Genomic DNA, 17,523 nt, shown 5'->3' with positions numbered 1-17,523 from the left:
AAAGCATTTAAATGTAAAATATTTTAAGATTTGAACACAGGCTTATCTATGTTATCTTGTATTTATTTTTTTGTGTACTATTTCTAGTCATACATGGCTTTATGGAGCATATTTACTCTTAAAACTTTGTCCTTCCTATATTATTTAATATTTTAGTTATTTTGATAAGTCAATGTTTACTGTGTCACTGATGAGCTACTCATCTCTATTAACACTTCATAATATCGATTGTGTTTTAGTTGACCCTGAAAACTTGCTCATTGGTCGCCACTTCATTATTGTGTTTTCCACGATTGTCTTCACTCTGCCTTTGTCCCTGTACCGAGACATAGCGAAGCTTGGAAAGGTAACTTTTACATTTAAGTAGGTGCAGAAACGTATTTTCTTACCTGCATTAATTTTGTCCAACTACTGTCTCTATGATCAAGTTCTTAATCATCGCATTTGTCTTCAGTTTCTTTTAATTTAATTATAATGATGATTGAGTAAACTACTGTTGAATCTTTAGCTTATTGTTGGGAACAGAGGTTTAAATGATGAGTATGAACTAAATATGTCCTTTTTCTTTCTATTTTTAAGGTAGATACTCTAACTGATGTCAGGCAGCCACTTTACATTTAGAAAATATAAAGAATTACACTTAAACCAAGTTTTGTTTACTAAAAAAAGGTTCTATTGTTTTTATAGAGAGTAAGTTAAACAATTTAAAAGCAAACTAACTTTAGAAATAAGGATGAATCATTTTACTGACTTCAATTTTTCTTTGTAAATTACAATATCTATTGTGCCTATTTTTCATCCATCACATTCAAATGTCATTGTTTTGATTAATTGTTGATAATTTGGCCAGTGTTTATGCTTTGTATTGCTAAAAACAAATGCTGATTTCTTTCTAATGAAACCAACCAAATAATTATTTAACTCACTACATATGCCCATCAACATAGAGTGGCCTCTATCTGGTTGTATTGTATTTCCTCACTATCAAGGAATGTTTGTATTTTACCCAAAATATTATTGGTGCTATATCTACATGATGTCAAGCATTCTCATGAGAACAGTTTTTAAAGAATTTTTATATAATATTTTATATTCCATTTTGAAAAATCCAACGATTGATTGAATTTTACTTTTTGCTATGACATTTGATGTGTGACCACAGTTAAGAAGTCCCTTTTTTCAGGCAGAGCTGAGAATACAGATTATATTCCAGAGTATTCTGACTATACTCCTTCCTTTTATAACAGTCATCCAGATATAACCAAGAGTGTTATCAAAAGGGGCTTTTGTAGTGAAATATCTGAAATGGTTGGACTGTCTTCCATTCACATGTTCAGTGTAGACATAGATGTTACTTTCACAGAGCAGAAAGCAAGGAATTCAAGAAAAGAAAGCTGCTAATCTATCATTATCTAAACATTTTCTCCTAAATGTCCCTTGAACGTGTCACATTGAAATAACCAAAATAAGTCTCCTAAATAGCAAAGCAGTATGGTTAGGAGCCCTGATCTGGAGTCACTTGCACTTGAGTTCTTCCTTTGCCTCTTTCTTGCTATGTGGCCTTGAGAATATTACTTAACATTTCTGTTCCTTGGTATTTCTGTTCCTCAGTAGATCAGAGGACTCGTAATAAAACTTTCTAGTTAAAAACTAACAATAGAAAACAAGGTTAATGACCATTAAATGAAATAAAATTAATTCTGTATTTTATATTCTTCCCAGAGAAAAAAAGTGTAGAGTGTGTTCATCCATTAAAAATTAAAAGACAAAACATGTATCTAGTGTAATGAGTGCATAGAACACATACACACACAGACCAGTTTATATTTTAACCAGTTGAAGTAATGACAGGACAGAGAGGAAGAAACAGACTGAGAAATAGACGAAACAGCAAGATCACAAAGGGAAAAAGACCAACAGAGCTAGAGAACAAAACGAAAACAGCAGAGACCCCCAAAATGGGGGGGGGGGGGTGGTGTTGGGAGGGTGAAGGTAAAATAAAGGCGGACTCAGATGGAGTAACTATAGACAGGATAAAAGCACAGTCAACACTAAAATAGGGCCTGAAGAAAAATAAACATACTTTCATTGAAAAATCACCAGTTCTGCATTCTCCACAGGAAGCCACTAAAACCAAGTAAAGCCATGATACAAGATTACGATAGTCATATATGATACTTGTTCTCCTAGTTAAAAGGAAGAAAACTAAGACTATGGGCTGATAAAAGTTATATACTTGAGATTATCAACCCAGTCTGTAAGAATAATAACTACTAAATAAATATTTGAAACTGTGCATATGTTTACTTAAGTAAAAAGAGAAACCCCTAATATTTTCAATAAAATAATCTCTATAGCAGCAATTTTCAACATTATTCATCTCATGGCATACATAAACTAATTACTGAAATTCTGTGACACACCATAAAATGTATTTTTTGCCAATTTGACAAAAATAGGTATAATTTTGATTCATTCACAATGAACAGCTGTTGTTATGTTGGCTGTTGTCATTTTTTACTTGACAATCTAAGGGTAGAGGTCAGTGCCCCTGACTAACTAGTCAGTATTGCATGTTTTAAAAATCCTGCAGCACACCAGGGTGCCTGCCACAGAACACTGGTTGCAAATCCCCACTCTGTAGTAAATTGACAATATTTTTACATTTTCTTTTGCAGATTTCTCTTATTTCTACCGTTTTAACAACTCTGATTCTTGGGATTGTAACAGCAAGGGTCATCTCATTGGGTCCATACATGTAAGTTTTGTTGCTGTATTGGTTGGTCTTTGATTTATAACTTTCGCATAGATGTTTATTTGACATAAATAATTTATTTGACAGTGTAAAATAATCGTGGTACCAGACACATCGTTTTTCTTTAGTATTTGGCAAAGTGAAAGAAAGATTTACATTTCAGTAGACATGCATGTTTACCTTGGACTCTGCCTGGCCAATGAGAATAGTGAGAAATAGGATCTAAGTAGAAACTTAGGAGAAAAAGTAGACGGCAGAAATTTATATTTCTACCTCAGAGAGAGATGTGTTCTTAATGAAGTTTCACCAATCTAGAATGAAATGAGGTGAATAAAGAATATTTTGGATGGTTTTTGCCATTGAATAAAATGTAGTCACATTGAAAGCCACCCTTTATTCTTTGTTAAGATGATAGTCTTTTTCATTATTTTGTGTTGAAATGTTTTGTCATTTGTAAACTTGTAGTGATAGATGATAGTGATATTTATTTGCTTTTAATGTTATCATTTGGTCAAATATAATGTCAACAATTTGGTATTGGTTTCCCAAATTTTACTTACCCATCCATGAAATTCAAAGTGTATGTACTGCCTATCTAAAAACTGCACAGTTTTTATTATTTGATTAGAAAATAGATTCACCAGCTAAAGACGGAGTAGTTTATATCCATCACCCCAAGAGCATGGTGGGACAAAACTAAGTAAATTGGCTTTAAATGCAAAATTAGATTCCCATTCTGCACAATAAATATTTGCTGAATAAATAAATAAATAAATAAATAAATAAAGCATCATGGTGTTTCCAAGAGACTTTAAATGTTTTCTCTATCCCAAATAAGACAAAATAAAATTAATTTAAGACATAGTGTCTAGAACAATGCAAGAGACAGGCTGGGTCTTCAATGAATGTTATCTGTCAGAAAAAATAAAAAGGAAGTCTTGTGAATAGCTATAATGAATAACGTGGTCCCTAAGGTACTTTACTTTTTCTATTCGTTAACTGCTGTTTGGCAAAATCATTTCATTTTTAACTGTTAGTCTTCTTAGTTTACCAGAAAAATACCAAAAATTTTGCCTCAAATTTATTTGGAAGAAAATATAAAATATCTAGTTTAACTGCATTTGATTTGGCCTTCTCTTTGTAAAAACAGTTAATTTTTTAAATATAAATAAAAAATAAAGGTATAAGTACCTACGATGTTTATGTTAATGTTCTCTTCAAACAACTTAATTCCAGTTCATAGTTGTATTAGTCATCTTGGGTTGCTACAACAAAATGCTATAGGGGGGTGGCTTAAACAACAGAAGTTTATTTTCTCATAGTTCTGGAAGCTGTCGGCATGGTAGAATTCTGGTGAAAAATTTCTTTCTGGTCTTCATTCGGTGTCTTCATGTGACAGAAAGTTAGAGAGACAGCAAGCTGTCTGGTGTCTCCTCTCACAAGGGCACTAATCCCATCAAGAGTGCCCAAAGCCCGTGACCTCATCTAAACCTAATTATCTCCCAAAGTTCCCATCTCCACAGGGCATTCAACTGCGGCAGGGGTGGTGGGGTTTGGGAGGGAAGTTGAGGGGGTGGGGGGAGCATTCCAACTCCTGGATTTTGCTGAAGGGTGCAGTTCAGTCCATTACAATAGCTTTCTTGGAAATGCACTGGTTCACTTCAATGTGACCACTTCTTTCATTTAGTAAACTCAGAATGTCCATTGTTTCTAGCTATTTTGGTGTGTGCTGGGAGGAGAAAAAGCAGAAAGGTTTATATAAGTCAGCACCTGCTTCAAGTTGTTTACAAGCACGTATGGAGAAGGGACTTTTTAAAGAAAAAGAAAAAATAAAAAACACCCTGACTTAAAAAAAAAAGAAAAGAAAAAGAAAAAGAAATGACAGTGTAGTATGAAGAGTGCAAAACTGAAGTGTAAACCTGGGGCAGTGGCGGTGCCAAGGAAGAGAGTGCACAGTAGTCTGTCTGAATCAGAGAGAGCTTCCTGGAGGAAGAGAAACATGATCTGTTTTGAAGGATGAATTTGCACGTTTTCAGATAGATAAGCATGTAAAAGTCATTACAGGCTCAGGTAAGGCGAGCATAAAAACCCAAAGGCATATATTAAATCTACTGACATTTCCTTAGCATCTATTATGTTTTTTTTTTTGCTGGGAGCTTTTTTTTATTACTGCTTGGATATCATTAGTTGTAATTGGTCTATTCAGATGTCCTGATTTTTCCTGATTCAGTTTTTTTTATGTTTTATATATATATTTTCTCATTTTTTATTTAGTTATTTTTTAAGTACAATTTTTTGTCTATTTCTCCCATCCAAGCCCCCTACTTAGCATCTATTATGTTGCTACTGTATTGAGTTGTGATTTTCAAAAGTTGAATGCACAGCAACACAAAGCTAGTAACTATATTAAACAGAATTCAATAAATAATTTTGGGGTAAAAAATTTAATTGTTTATAACAACCATTTTAGTAGAAGCTTTTATTATGAAAAGTGATTCTAGAGAATAAATCATTAGGTTATAATAAAAGATCTTCTGGATTTAGTATAGCACTATGAGGCAATATTGAGAAAAAAAACGGACTTAAAAGTTGGAGGTAAATAAATTATTCATTAATTGAGCTCCAATAAACAGTTGAAAGCAAGGATTTTTCAGCTCTGGCTTCACATTAGAATTACCTGAGAAGCTTTAAAAAAGACTGACACCAAGTCCTCACCTGCAGAGATTCTGCGGCAGTTTGTCTAGGGATCAGGCAATCAGATTCATTATTTAATAGTTACGAGTCTATGAACAAGGTTTCACAGTCCCTTGGTTTAAAGAGATTAACACTGAGGAACACAAATAGAGCACTCGGGGGCACAGACAACAGGGAGTACTGACTGTGGGGCTGGGGGAGGGGTGAGGGAGGGGAGAGTGGGGGGAAAAGGCAGAACTCTAATTGAACAATGATTAAAAAAAAAGCACAGTTTTAACTGATGGATCATATCTAAAAATAGCCCAGAGATTTGGTGTTTAGTTATTCTTTTGTCATTATTTTTCATGACTCATCCTCCACTTCTTTTTTAAGTATTATTGATACACAAAATCTTAAGTGGGATACTATTGTGAATACACAGAAAAATAAAGTGTCTCATAAATGATCATCCTGGAGGCAGTGTAGCTCCACACAAAGGAAAGAGAAGGGAGAGGCCACTTCCTGGTGGAGCTAAGTGAATTGATTTTATGGCCAAAAAGCTACTTATGTCTGCCATAAACAAAATGAGGCCTGTATCTTTCTAACCTTCCTCTAATGGTGATATCTTATTTTATCTGAGCTTTTGACATTTTTCTAATAGGTATTATTTACTTAACTCTTTCAATATTTAGTTGTTAAAGAAGTGTGTTTTTTTAATACTGTGCTGCCTTTTATTTCTGTTTGAATACTACTGCAAACAACTTCTGTTTGTCCAGATTTACAGTCAGGCTAATCAAATCCCATGTTCAGGGGATGGCATAGTTGCTAGTCAGACAGGCTTCTTTCTGAAAATGTGACAGCCATGAATGTTCATGATCCATAAAACATGAGAAATTCAATATTCCATGTGTGTTTTTCCTCATTCTTGGTTCAGATGAATGGTCCAAAAAGATATACTTTTCAGAGGGTTTTTTAAGTGGTATTTGAAAAAGATTTTTAAACCCACTATCAGAAAGAAGGAAGGTCTGTAATGGCTACTAGTATTGACCTTGTTACTATGGAAACACCTTTTTAGTGGTTGTGTTTTAAAAATAAAACACACAATTCAATTTCCTTTTTCATAACTCATGGGGCCATAAATTCTGCTTTCTGATATGATTTCAAATTTCTCACAGTCCAATGACTTTCAGTTCTTTTTGGAAATAATGGTCAGTTTTATTGTATTTTCTAACCTTTTGCTTTCTATAAACTGAGGTGCTAAAGCAATTTAATTGCTTTCCAGAAAGTGTGCTAGTACAAAAATGTAACAGCATTGTTCTCTTATTCTTTTCAAACTAGAATCAGAGACATTTTTGCTGTGAAAACCTTCATTTTATGCTTTATTAATATTCACTTCTTTGCATGCAAGATAGAAATCATAGCATGCAGTCCACAATTAGAACTATTTTCTCTTTGTGTAACATCTCTTTTACAACATTTATAATAATAGTATGTGTGGTTAGTGTTTCAAACGTAATTCCAAAAATGCAGCTAGACTTTTCACAGGTAGTTATGTATATAATATGTGCCATCCACAAGGATCTCGGCACATATTATTTTTTTACCCCTTATAATTCTGATCCTGAAATTCTACAATATAATGCCATACCTAAAGAGGAACTAGAGGGGATTAAAGAAAGGATCAGAAAAAAATGGGTAAAGACAGAGGAATGGTACATATTTAGAAAAAAAAGAACAATTAGTTTTGTCAAATACCAGCCACTGAATTTTTGATAATGTATGTATTGTTCTTTTTGTTGCCAATAACAGCATCCCCAGGACCCTAAGTGAATGGAGCAAACAGACTTTATTGACTCACATTGTAAAGTTCAAGGGTGGTTCTGTTATTAGACTTTGTTGGATTTAGGAGCTTAGTCGATAAAATCAGACATAAATTTTTTTCTATCTCTCGGCTTCTAGTTCCTGAAGGGTTTTCACTTTATTGTGACAAGACAGCAGCAGCAGCCTCAACCTACGTCTATTCAAGTCCAAGTCCATATAAAAAGGGGGAGCTTTGTCTTATAAATTGCCTCCAGCTTTACTTTCAGTATTAGTTATGATTGGCTTCAGTAAGGACCTAAGACAATCCCCAACCTGAGCATCATGGCCTGTGTCGAGTTGCTTGTTTTTAGATTACATGCCTACCCTCCATGATAAGGACAAGGTCAACCAAAGTAAATCACATGAACTGAGGGTAGGAGAAATGATGATCCCAGAGGAAATCAAGGCAGTGATGCTGGGAACAGACATTGCATGATGTAAAATTCCGATTTCCACTACAGGTAATAAGAAGTTACTGGTAAACTTTCGGGGAGTCAATCAAATAGTATGGGCAGGTTGTAGAGAATTAATATGAAAACACATGAAAGGAAAGTGAATTTTTCAAATTCTCTCCCTCCCCAGTCTTGTGTGTGAAGAGCATCAATAAATGCAAATGCCATGACAAAACAGTGGCTTCAAGGAATAAGAACTATAAATAACGTGTTTTACCATAGAAGGTATTGAATATTTTATAGACCAAGCCAAAAGATGGAGCCAAAAGTCACCCAGAAAATCTTGAAAAGTTGGAATTTATGGTATAAAGTAATCCTTGGAGAGGAGTTGGAATACTTCTTCCTCCTAAAACAATGAGAGTATGGAGAGCAAAATATGAATTCATTCTAAAGACCAGTGAAAAGAACCTGAGCGTTCATGCCCAGTACCCTCTATTTTTTCAGAGATGATATGATTCTCTGAGAGTGTGGTAGACAGGAGCAGGTTTAGAAATTGAATACTTGCATTGGTTAAATTTGGAACTTTCACCATTGGAAGTGAGAGGGGACTTATACATGGGAATAAAATAATGATGTTATTTGTTAAATTATCTTTATTCATTTTTATATGTTTCATTGTATATGTTATATCTTTCTCACCATATTGTAGACTCCATGAGAATAGGGATCATATTTGATTTTTTTTCACACTGAATTCCTATTACTCAGTACAGTGCCTAACACATAATTAGAAGTCAGCAAAGAACTATTGACTGATCAAGTGAATGAATGAATCGACATATTTTCTGATTTTGGTTGACTCAACTTGAGGATTAGTTAACCAAAATTTTGAAGTAATGATACAATAAAAATTGTCTTGGAACAATAAAAATGTCACACAAAAACATTCCTTCTCAAAGAAAATTTTCCTTAGGCTACTTTTATGTTAGAAAAAAATTTGCTAACTCATAGCTAAAATATACTCCAAGTTCTGTAGCACTGTTAGAGCAACTGGTAAGCTTTAGCAGAGAGATTGCCTACATTAAACAACAAATAGAACCATCGTTTCACTTGAGTCTACATGAGAATAGGAAAAATAGCTGCAAGACAACATATTTTGAGAGGTGAGTTCAGTCACTGTGCTGAAGCTGGAGGAGCAGCCTAGGCTACTCAGTGTTAAAAACGCCTTCTACCCATCATCAATATTTTTATAAATGGCTGCCTTAGTGAGCTTTCCCACCCGTTTGCTATTTCCAGTTAGAAGACAGAGTGGTCTCCGGCATAGATTCATAACCAAAGGGCAAAAATAGAGTTGCCTGTCCTTTTAGCCAACAAACATTTATGGTGTCCAGCTGATGGCTGTCATTCTTCTAGGTATTGGGACTTCGAAGATGAAGGATGAGCCCCTGACCTCAGATACCTGTCGTGTGTGGATGGGGAAAATAGATATTGGAGAGATAATTTCAATATAATACTTAATAGAATTATGGGAAAGTGCAATGGAAACAGAGGAAATGCTCTTAGCACAACCTGGGCAGTGGTTATATTTCAAGATAAGACAATATGTAATGTGCTGTTTGAAACATGTACTGGCATTAGTTGGGTGAAAAAGGAAAGGTGGGCAAGATTGGAATTTATTGTCAACAAAAGTGTGGAGGCCTATAAGCGTGATGTTTCTAATATTAGGAGGGACTTGCGGAAGAGAGACACTTTGTCACTGATCAGTGGAACCATCAAATAAAAATAAAGATGCTTTTATATTGCTTCTCAAATAAATGTTTATCATAGTTTTAACATGGTCATGTCTTCATATTATCTCTTGAAAAACTGCTGGCCCTCACCACGTAGCTTAGTTGATTAGAGCATCCGCCTGATATACCAAGGTTGAGGATTCGATCCCCAGTCAGTGCATATACAAGAATCAACCACTGAATGCGTAAATAAGTGGGACAATACATCAATGTGCTCTTTCTTTTCTTCCCCTCTTTCTCCCTACCTCTCTCTAAAAAAATCAATAAATAAAGAAAACTGCTGAAGACAGTGCTTTACTAATCCACCGATTATATAACTTCTGTGTTTAGGAAGTAACTAGAGTTTTGGTGACTCTAAGCTAAAAGTTTGGCTAGAGTGTGCAAAGAAGGTTGTAGAGAGGTTGGAGGAGACCAACATGAAAGGAAAGTGTACGTGTAGTGCATTGAAAGTTCTTAAGCAGGAGGGTGAGCAGTGCTAGTTTCCATTTCAACTGGACTTCTCTTGCAGCACAGGTGACAGAGATTTGGGGCAGAAAGACCTGGCAGGAGGCTGACTATAGCACGCAACAGGCAGCTGGAACAGTATAGGAACAAGGCTGGTGCAAGTGAAGAGGAGGATAAAGAGGGGGTGATGCCAAGTTTTCCCGTTTGGATGACCAGGCTGGTAGACGGTCCACAACTCACCACACAAATGAGAAAATCGAAGGGTCTATTCAGTCAATTAGCATTTACTAAATGCTTACTGTTTTAGTCCTGTTTCTAGGTACTAGGGCTGGAAAGGTCAATGAAGCACACTCCCTTTCTGCAGGTCTTTTAAAATTTGCTGGGGGTGAGGAGGGGTGGACAAACACATAGAAGATAACCTCAACAGACATAGAATTATGAGCAAATGCTATGGAAACAGGAAAGAAATAAGGTCTGATGAAAAATGTTTTTAATATGTTAATATCTTGATTTTGAGTAACACTTGGGATGTAGAGAGAGGAGAAGGAGAAATCACCCAGAGTCTCAGGAATGCAAGTGTGGGGTTTAGGGAGCGTCTGCCATGGACAAGATTGTGCTGGGACCACATGTACGGTGAAGAGAGGTGACGGCCAAGCAGAACTCGAATGGAAAGTAATTATCTGGAGCTCACATCTGAAATTACACTTATTTTAATGTAAGTTCTCAAAATATTTTAATGTAATTCCATTTTTTTAAAAAACACAGTAGAGAACAAAAACAATATACATAATTCTAACACATTTTATTATATTAAAAAGTGAGATCCTGACCCCTCCCACTCACTCTCTGAACTTTCAATCCAAACTGACAAGAACAGTTGACACCAATTTTTAGAGTTGACAGAGGAATTAGAGGTAATAGTGGGGGAAAAAAAGAAAGAAAAACATAGGTGACAGAGTAAAAATCAAAAGTGGTTGGTGTCTCGACTAAGAAAAAGGAAGCATTTGTGATGTTTATGGTTCCAAAGCTGTGCAAGCTTTTTATATGATTTATATAAAAATTATATTTTGGCAAAAAATCAGCACAATGTCTTATATGAATCTTAACTGAAGATTAGCTTTATGTAAAACTTGTGCTTAAAAAGAAAAGGATCAGTTTTGATATTTAGAGGGATTCCCAAGAATTTTCCTGAGTGGCTTTCCATGTTCACATAAATCACGATTTTCTAGAGAAGAGACTCAGAAGAGACGTGAGCTGGAAGCCCGCAAGTGGCAGAGGGCTGCCCAGACCGAGCTGGGGAAGTGGGCAGATCTGTCCATGTCATTAATAGCTTGTGGTTTGACGGAAATGTGGGGCTTATGTTTGCCTGCCCGCCAGAGCCCTTATTTCTCGGATGCGTCTGGTTGGAGACGTTAATATGTAAGTCTCTCTTAACAAAGACGCAGGCTCTGCCGAGAGGGTCTGATTTGGAAAAGTGCTTGTATTTAGTGGGCAAGTATTTAGGCAGGTACCACAGAGAGGTGTCTGTTTGAGCTTCCTGATCAGAGGTCTTATGTTCTGGGGATCAGAAGCAATCCCCCTGAAGCTTTTTTGCATAAGTCTGTGAAGGCTGGAGATATATTGGCTAGGACTTGCTTCCTACTCCTTTGCCTTATTACTACCACTCAGCTGTTGTAAAGATAAAGTGGAATTTATCTTTCAAAATAGAATGAAATGCCTCAATCCAAGAATCCAAGCTGAGCTGATATTTCAAAATGAATAAATCGCCAAAATCTTCCCACTCCCACTTGCACCCCACACAAAACGTTTTCTAAAAACATGTAATTCAAACGTATGGCTGAATAAGGGAAGCAATTATTCTTTTGAAAGTATTTGCCATCCCAAGGCTGCAAACTGCTGTATGCCAGCCTCTATTTTTGCTAGTATTAAAATATATTAAAACACTTGAAGCATTACTCCTTATGATCTGACCCTCATAGTAAACTTCCATTATATTGCCATGATCTTTTTGAAACTTTATAGGGCCTTTTACATTAGAGTTCACTTTTGGTATTGTACAATCTGTGGGTTTGGACAAATGTATAATGACCCATACTCATCATTTATTATCATGCAGAGTACTTTCACTACCCTGAAATTCCTCTATGCTCTGACTGTCTGTCCCACCCCCAACCCCCAACCCTGGCCACGGCCAATCTTTTACCTACATTCATAGTTTTGCCTTCTCTGAAGTGAAATACAGTTAGAATTACACAGTATATAGCCTTTCAGATTGGCTTTTTGGACTTAGTAATATGTATGTAGGTCTCCTTCATGTATTTCCATGGCTTGATAGTTTATTTCCCTTTAACACTGAAAAGTGATATTTTATTGATTGGATGTGCTAGAATTTGTTGTTCATTAGCCTACTGAAGGACACCTGGGTTGCTTCTAAGTCCTGGCAATGATAAATAAAGCTGCTGTAAGCATCTTATGTGGGGTGTTGTGTACATGTAAGTTTCAGTTTTCCGGGTAAATAATTTGAAATAAATTTTTATAGTTGCTTGCAACCTTGATCAGCAATAGAGTATCATATTTAAAAGTGTATTCGTTTCTCTTTCTCTAGAGGTAACTATTATTCTTAAGTTGGATTCATTTCTTTGTACTCAGAGGTAATTATTACATTTAAGCTTAAATGATTACATTTAAATTATTACATTTAAATCATTCCTGTTTATGTTTTTATAGTTGTAGTATGCCTTTTTGTATTGACAATATATAATATTGATTACTATGCTCACAAATATACATAATCCCTGTGGTAAAGATATACTGGTACATAATCACTGTTTTTCTATCAATATTGTATTCCATATATTTTCACTTTGATGCAGTTAGTACTGGGTAACTCTTTCTAAATGCTCTATAGCACGTACATTTATGGTAAGGGCACTTTTTTACAGACTTATTTATCAATTCTTTTGCTGGACATTGAGGTCGTTTCCAATGTTTGGTTAATATAAAGAAAGCAGCAGTGACATCCTTATCCATATCTGCTCATGCACACGTGCACGTCCCTGGCCTGGGGAATGTACCTGAAGGTGTAACTGTTTACAAACTTTGATTAACTTCAACTTTACTAGACATTGCCAAATTCTTCTCCAAAGTGGATTACAGTTTACGGCTTCCTTTATAATAATTGCAAGTTTTTCTTTCCCAGACATTTATCAGCATTGCTCTTGTTGAATTAGGTGTAAAATGCTCTTTTTTAATGGAGTTCATTTTAATTTGTCTAATTATTAAGGAGGATGAGGAACTTGTGGAATATTTATTGGCTGTTCTTGTTTCCTTATGTATCAGTTGCCTGCTGTCCGTTGGTCACTGGGATATCTTTTTCTTATTGATTTGCAGCACTGTTTACTAGATCATTACCCTTTCTTGGTTGTATGCATGACAAATTTCATCTCCCAGTTTTCAGCTTATATTTATTTTTAACTTTGTATTTTATCACGCAGACATTTTATATTTACTTACCTTCATCAATTTTAAGTCTGTCAGTCTTCAGCTATATGATTTTTCTTTTGAGTTTTTAAAAAGTTCTTTCCATGCTCATTATCATATTTTATTATTTGAATTTAAATATGAATCTGGGGAGAATTGACATCTACCTGATACTGAGTCTTCCCATTCATGTGTATGGATATGGTATACTTCTCTACCCATATCATGCCATTAGGATTATGCATATCTTTTTAAATACTTAGTATTTTTGTTGTCATTACCATTTAAAAACATTTTATTGGCTCTTATTTGTGTACATCGATGCCATTGATTTCCGTGTATTGACCTTGTGTCCAACGACCTTGCCGAACACGCCAACTAATTCTTCCAGCTTATCGGCAGCATCCCCTGAGTTGTCTTTGTACACAGTTACATTACATGCAGTTAATATATTCCTTTCCAAGTATTACATATATCAACACTGTGTTGCATTAGCTAGGAATTTCCATCATTTTTTATGGAGGCAGTGATGGTGAACATCCTATCTGGTTTCCACCTTATAGTATTTCTAACTTTTTGCTTCTAAATATGTCATATATCTGTCAGGTTAAGGAGGCTCTATTTTATTAATATTTTGCTTATCAAAATAAATACTGGATTGTAGACTATTCAGTGTATTTCACAATGCTTGCTGGCATTTTTCCTCCACTATCTGTTAATGTGATGAATTACATTAATAGATTTTTCTGTTATTGAACTACCCATTCATTTATTAGAAAAACTCTCTTCTTAGCCATGATTTTTTCTTATGCATTTTCTTGATTGCATTTGATATTTTATTTTCTATTTCCGAATCTAAGCCTAAAGTCAGAACAATCTATATGTTCATTTTCTCATTTACATTAGTATCAAGGCTTCAGCAAACTCATAATATATACCAAGAAACTTTTTTTTCCTCTTAAAATGGCTGTTTCAGGAACTCATTCACAGGCTATTCCATAAAAATTCCCAAAGTCACATTCAATATTTTTTCTTCTCTTTACCTAGATTTCAACACACACTTTTTACTGATTTGTAACATATTTTTAAATACTATATGCCTTACAAAATCAGCATCTCAAGCTGAACACAGAAAAATCCAAAATTATCTCTACTTACTTTTCATACTCCATCTTTGCTAGGAATATACTAAACAAACCATATGGGCCAAGAAAAATTTTAAAAACTTTAATGAATAAGAAAATTGAAAATTAAACTTCTATCTTTTCATTGCTAATATAAGAATAAAAAAAATAAGACACCAAATCTGCACTGAAAGGAAAGCTGAGTTTTATTCACATGCAAATGCTGTAACAGGGAAAGTAGATCAATTAAAATATGTTAAAAAGTTAGAAATCTTCGAGTCTTCACAGTTGTTAACCCTGGCTTTAAAAAAATGTTTTAAGGACCGTGAACAAAATATGGGTCTTTCCACATTAGCACTGGAGTTTGACAGGTGGGCTGCTAGAGGTTAACGGTCACCGCAACTGTGGTGGAGTCAGCAGGTGGCAGCAGCTCCCACTAAAAAAGCGGAGGGAAGCAGCGCAGCTGGTAACAGGCCGGCAAAGCGGCTAGTTCCTGTCTGTACCTGCTCATCCAGAAGAGGGAAGAAATGGTGCAATGCATAAATCCCACTAACTTTAACGAAACAAATGGGACTTTTATATCTACTTGACCTCTAGAATTAATAGCAAACAAAATAGATGGGTCTAGGCTTTCTAAACCTTTGCTCCTCCCCTTCCTCCTCTTCTAATTTTTTGCATTCTTTGGGTCTTGCTGAAGCCTTTTCTTTTCAGGGAAGCTGGCCATGCTTTTAGACTTCTGCTATCTTTTATTAAATCACAGTGGGTAACGATAACAATACCAACATGTAATCTGATAATACAAGTGATCATTTATTGAACAGTTCGTATGTGCTAGGTTTTCTGTTAGGAGTTTTACGTTATTTAATTTGCACAGTAGCTCAATGAATCAGGCACTATTATTATTATTATTCTCATTCTATAGATATGAAACTGAGACACAGAAAGGTTCAGGAACTTGCTTAAAATTATACAGCTACTAAGTGGAAGGGGCCAAAAGACCACCACAGTCTGTCTTCTTACCTGGAGCCTATGCTCTTCACTATTACTCAGGGATGTGGTAGTCAGGGAAACCAATCCCTGCAACTGGATAGGCTAGCAAATATTTTAATTCCATTAGGAAACCGGCTTCTTCTAGCTATTTAAAATGTATATGTCTCTAAAACCTTTTTAAGAAGTATGTCCACAGGTGGGCATTTAAGGTCACTGAGAGTTCAGTGTTGAAGAGATATTGGGATGGACAGACCAAGGAGCAATCTCAGCTTCTTCCCTTACTGTCTGTGGAAGCTTGACAAGTTGTGTGACCACCCAGAGATGAACTTTCCTAATACATTAAATGGTAATAATAATACTTCAGTTATTGTGAAGAGTGAGATAACATAGGATAGTTTCCAGAACATAGCTAAGTACATCCTTGATTAATATTAGGTCACCTGGTTGATACAAGAATCAACCAATAAATGCATAAATAGGTGGAACAACAAATCTATGTTTCTCTCTCTCACCTTCTCTCCCCTCCCCCCTTCTTCCCTTCCTTCCTTTCTCTCTCAAATAAATAAATAAATAAATACAGCTCTTTAAAGAATATATTAGTTCATGTCCACCTTCCTCAGTAAAGCAATGTCAACTATGAATTTCCCTTGGGTAGGGTGAGTCTGGAAGAATTAGTTGGAGGGTAGTAAAGAGCAGTAATGATTAACTGAGGAATAACTCTGCATTATTAATTTTTGTATCTTCCTCAGTATATCAAATGATAACAAATGTCCATTTTTAAACTGATGAGTAAATAGAGTCACAAAATTAAGTAATCAGTGGATATTTCAAATACATAAAAATAGAGTGTTTCCAAGTATTTGACATTCACTTTTAGAGGGCTGGGGTCAAGACATAACTGATATTTCTGGGAATTTTATTTACAATTAAGTAAGATTAATGGAGGCCCCTTAATAGTTAGAACTTAAAGATACTCAGTTTATTCTGTGACAGCATTCATTGTTCTTAGATATGCTTATGCTTCTATTTGTGTAATCATTCATTAAGTTAACTCTCTTCTAGACCAAAATCAGAAGATGCCTGGGTGTTCGCAAAACCCAATGCCATTCAGGCCCTTGGTGTCATGTCATTTGGTGAGTATATGGTTTCAAGGGCGTTTTCTCAACATGGAGTCTTCTGTGCAGTGAGAAAGTGCTGTGTTTCATATTTGTGTCTGAGAACAGATGACCTAAGTTTTAGACATCACATTAACAGCATATGACCTAGTTTGTGCCACCATAAAATTAGGCTCAAACTTTTCTCACTCATCACTAAAATGTTCTTCTATTTGGACAAGTCTCTTTCTCATGCAGAATACTCATTAAAGTCATCTTATTTCTTAACTTGAAAATCTAGCAATGTTATGGACTTCTTGAAAACCTTGCACATAAATTATTAGGAATTGGACAGTTGTCTACAGCTACTCTGTTACATCCCAGATTGGAAAAGAAACTTTGGACTGAAAAATACAGTGTCGTATATATTCCCTTTAAGATTGGAAAGGCCACTAAGAAATAGAAAGTGAAATAGAAAATTGAATAGGCCTGGTTTATATCAAGAGTGACATGAAGAAACTACGCAAACCTAATGTGAGTGAAATTTCTCATTTCCAAAGCTGTTAGAAAGATTATTTTTTGACATCAAATTAGTATATTTGAACTTCAGTTCATTTGCATTCCAAAGTAGCAGACATCTCTGAGTTTTCAGAAGTAAAAAAAGGAATACTGGTGCTTGCTTCAATAATGGTTTTATTTTTACTTTTTTTGCAGCATTTATTTGCCACCATAACTGCTTCTTAGTTTATGGTTCTTTGGAAGAACCTACAGTGGCTAAGTGGTCCCGCATCATCCATTTGTCCACCTTGGTGTCTGTCTTTATATGTATCCTTTTTGCTACATGTGGATACTTGACATTTACTGGCTTCACCCAAGGTAAAAGGAGAGGGAAGGTCTTACCACCATTTGCTATTCACGCAG

At 35.3% G+C, this 17,523-nt stretch overlaps 1 protein-coding gene across 1 annotated transcript in view; it reads left to right on the top strand.

Annotated features, from left to right (window-relative positions):
- The window catches only part of SLC38A11 (solute carrier family 38 member 11), a 44,864-nt gene that overhangs the window by 13,255 nt on the left and 14,086 nt on the right, over positions 1 to 17,523 (top strand). The window contains exons 6-9 of the mRNA XM_037143094.2: positions 240 to 346; positions 2,679 to 2,758; positions 16,571 to 16,641; positions 17,317 to 17,478. Of these exons, the coding sequence (XP_036998989.2) occupies positions 240 to 346; positions 2,679 to 2,758; positions 16,571 to 16,641; positions 17,317 to 17,478 (420 nt within the window). The remainder of the gene's footprint in view (positions 1 to 239; positions 347 to 2,678; positions 2,759 to 16,570; positions 16,642 to 17,316; positions 17,479 to 17,523) is intronic.

This window comes from Artibeus jamaicensis, unplaced genomic scaffold, assembly GCF_021234435.1.
Source record: "Artibeus jamaicensis isolate MK-2021 breed Jamaican fruit bat unplaced genomic scaffold, CSHL_Jam_final contig_391, whole genome shotgun sequence".
NCBI lineage: Eukaryota > Metazoa > Chordata > Mammalia > Chiroptera > Phyllostomidae > Artibeus > Artibeus jamaicensis.
This window is presented reverse-complemented; position numbering and strand designations above follow the sequence as displayed.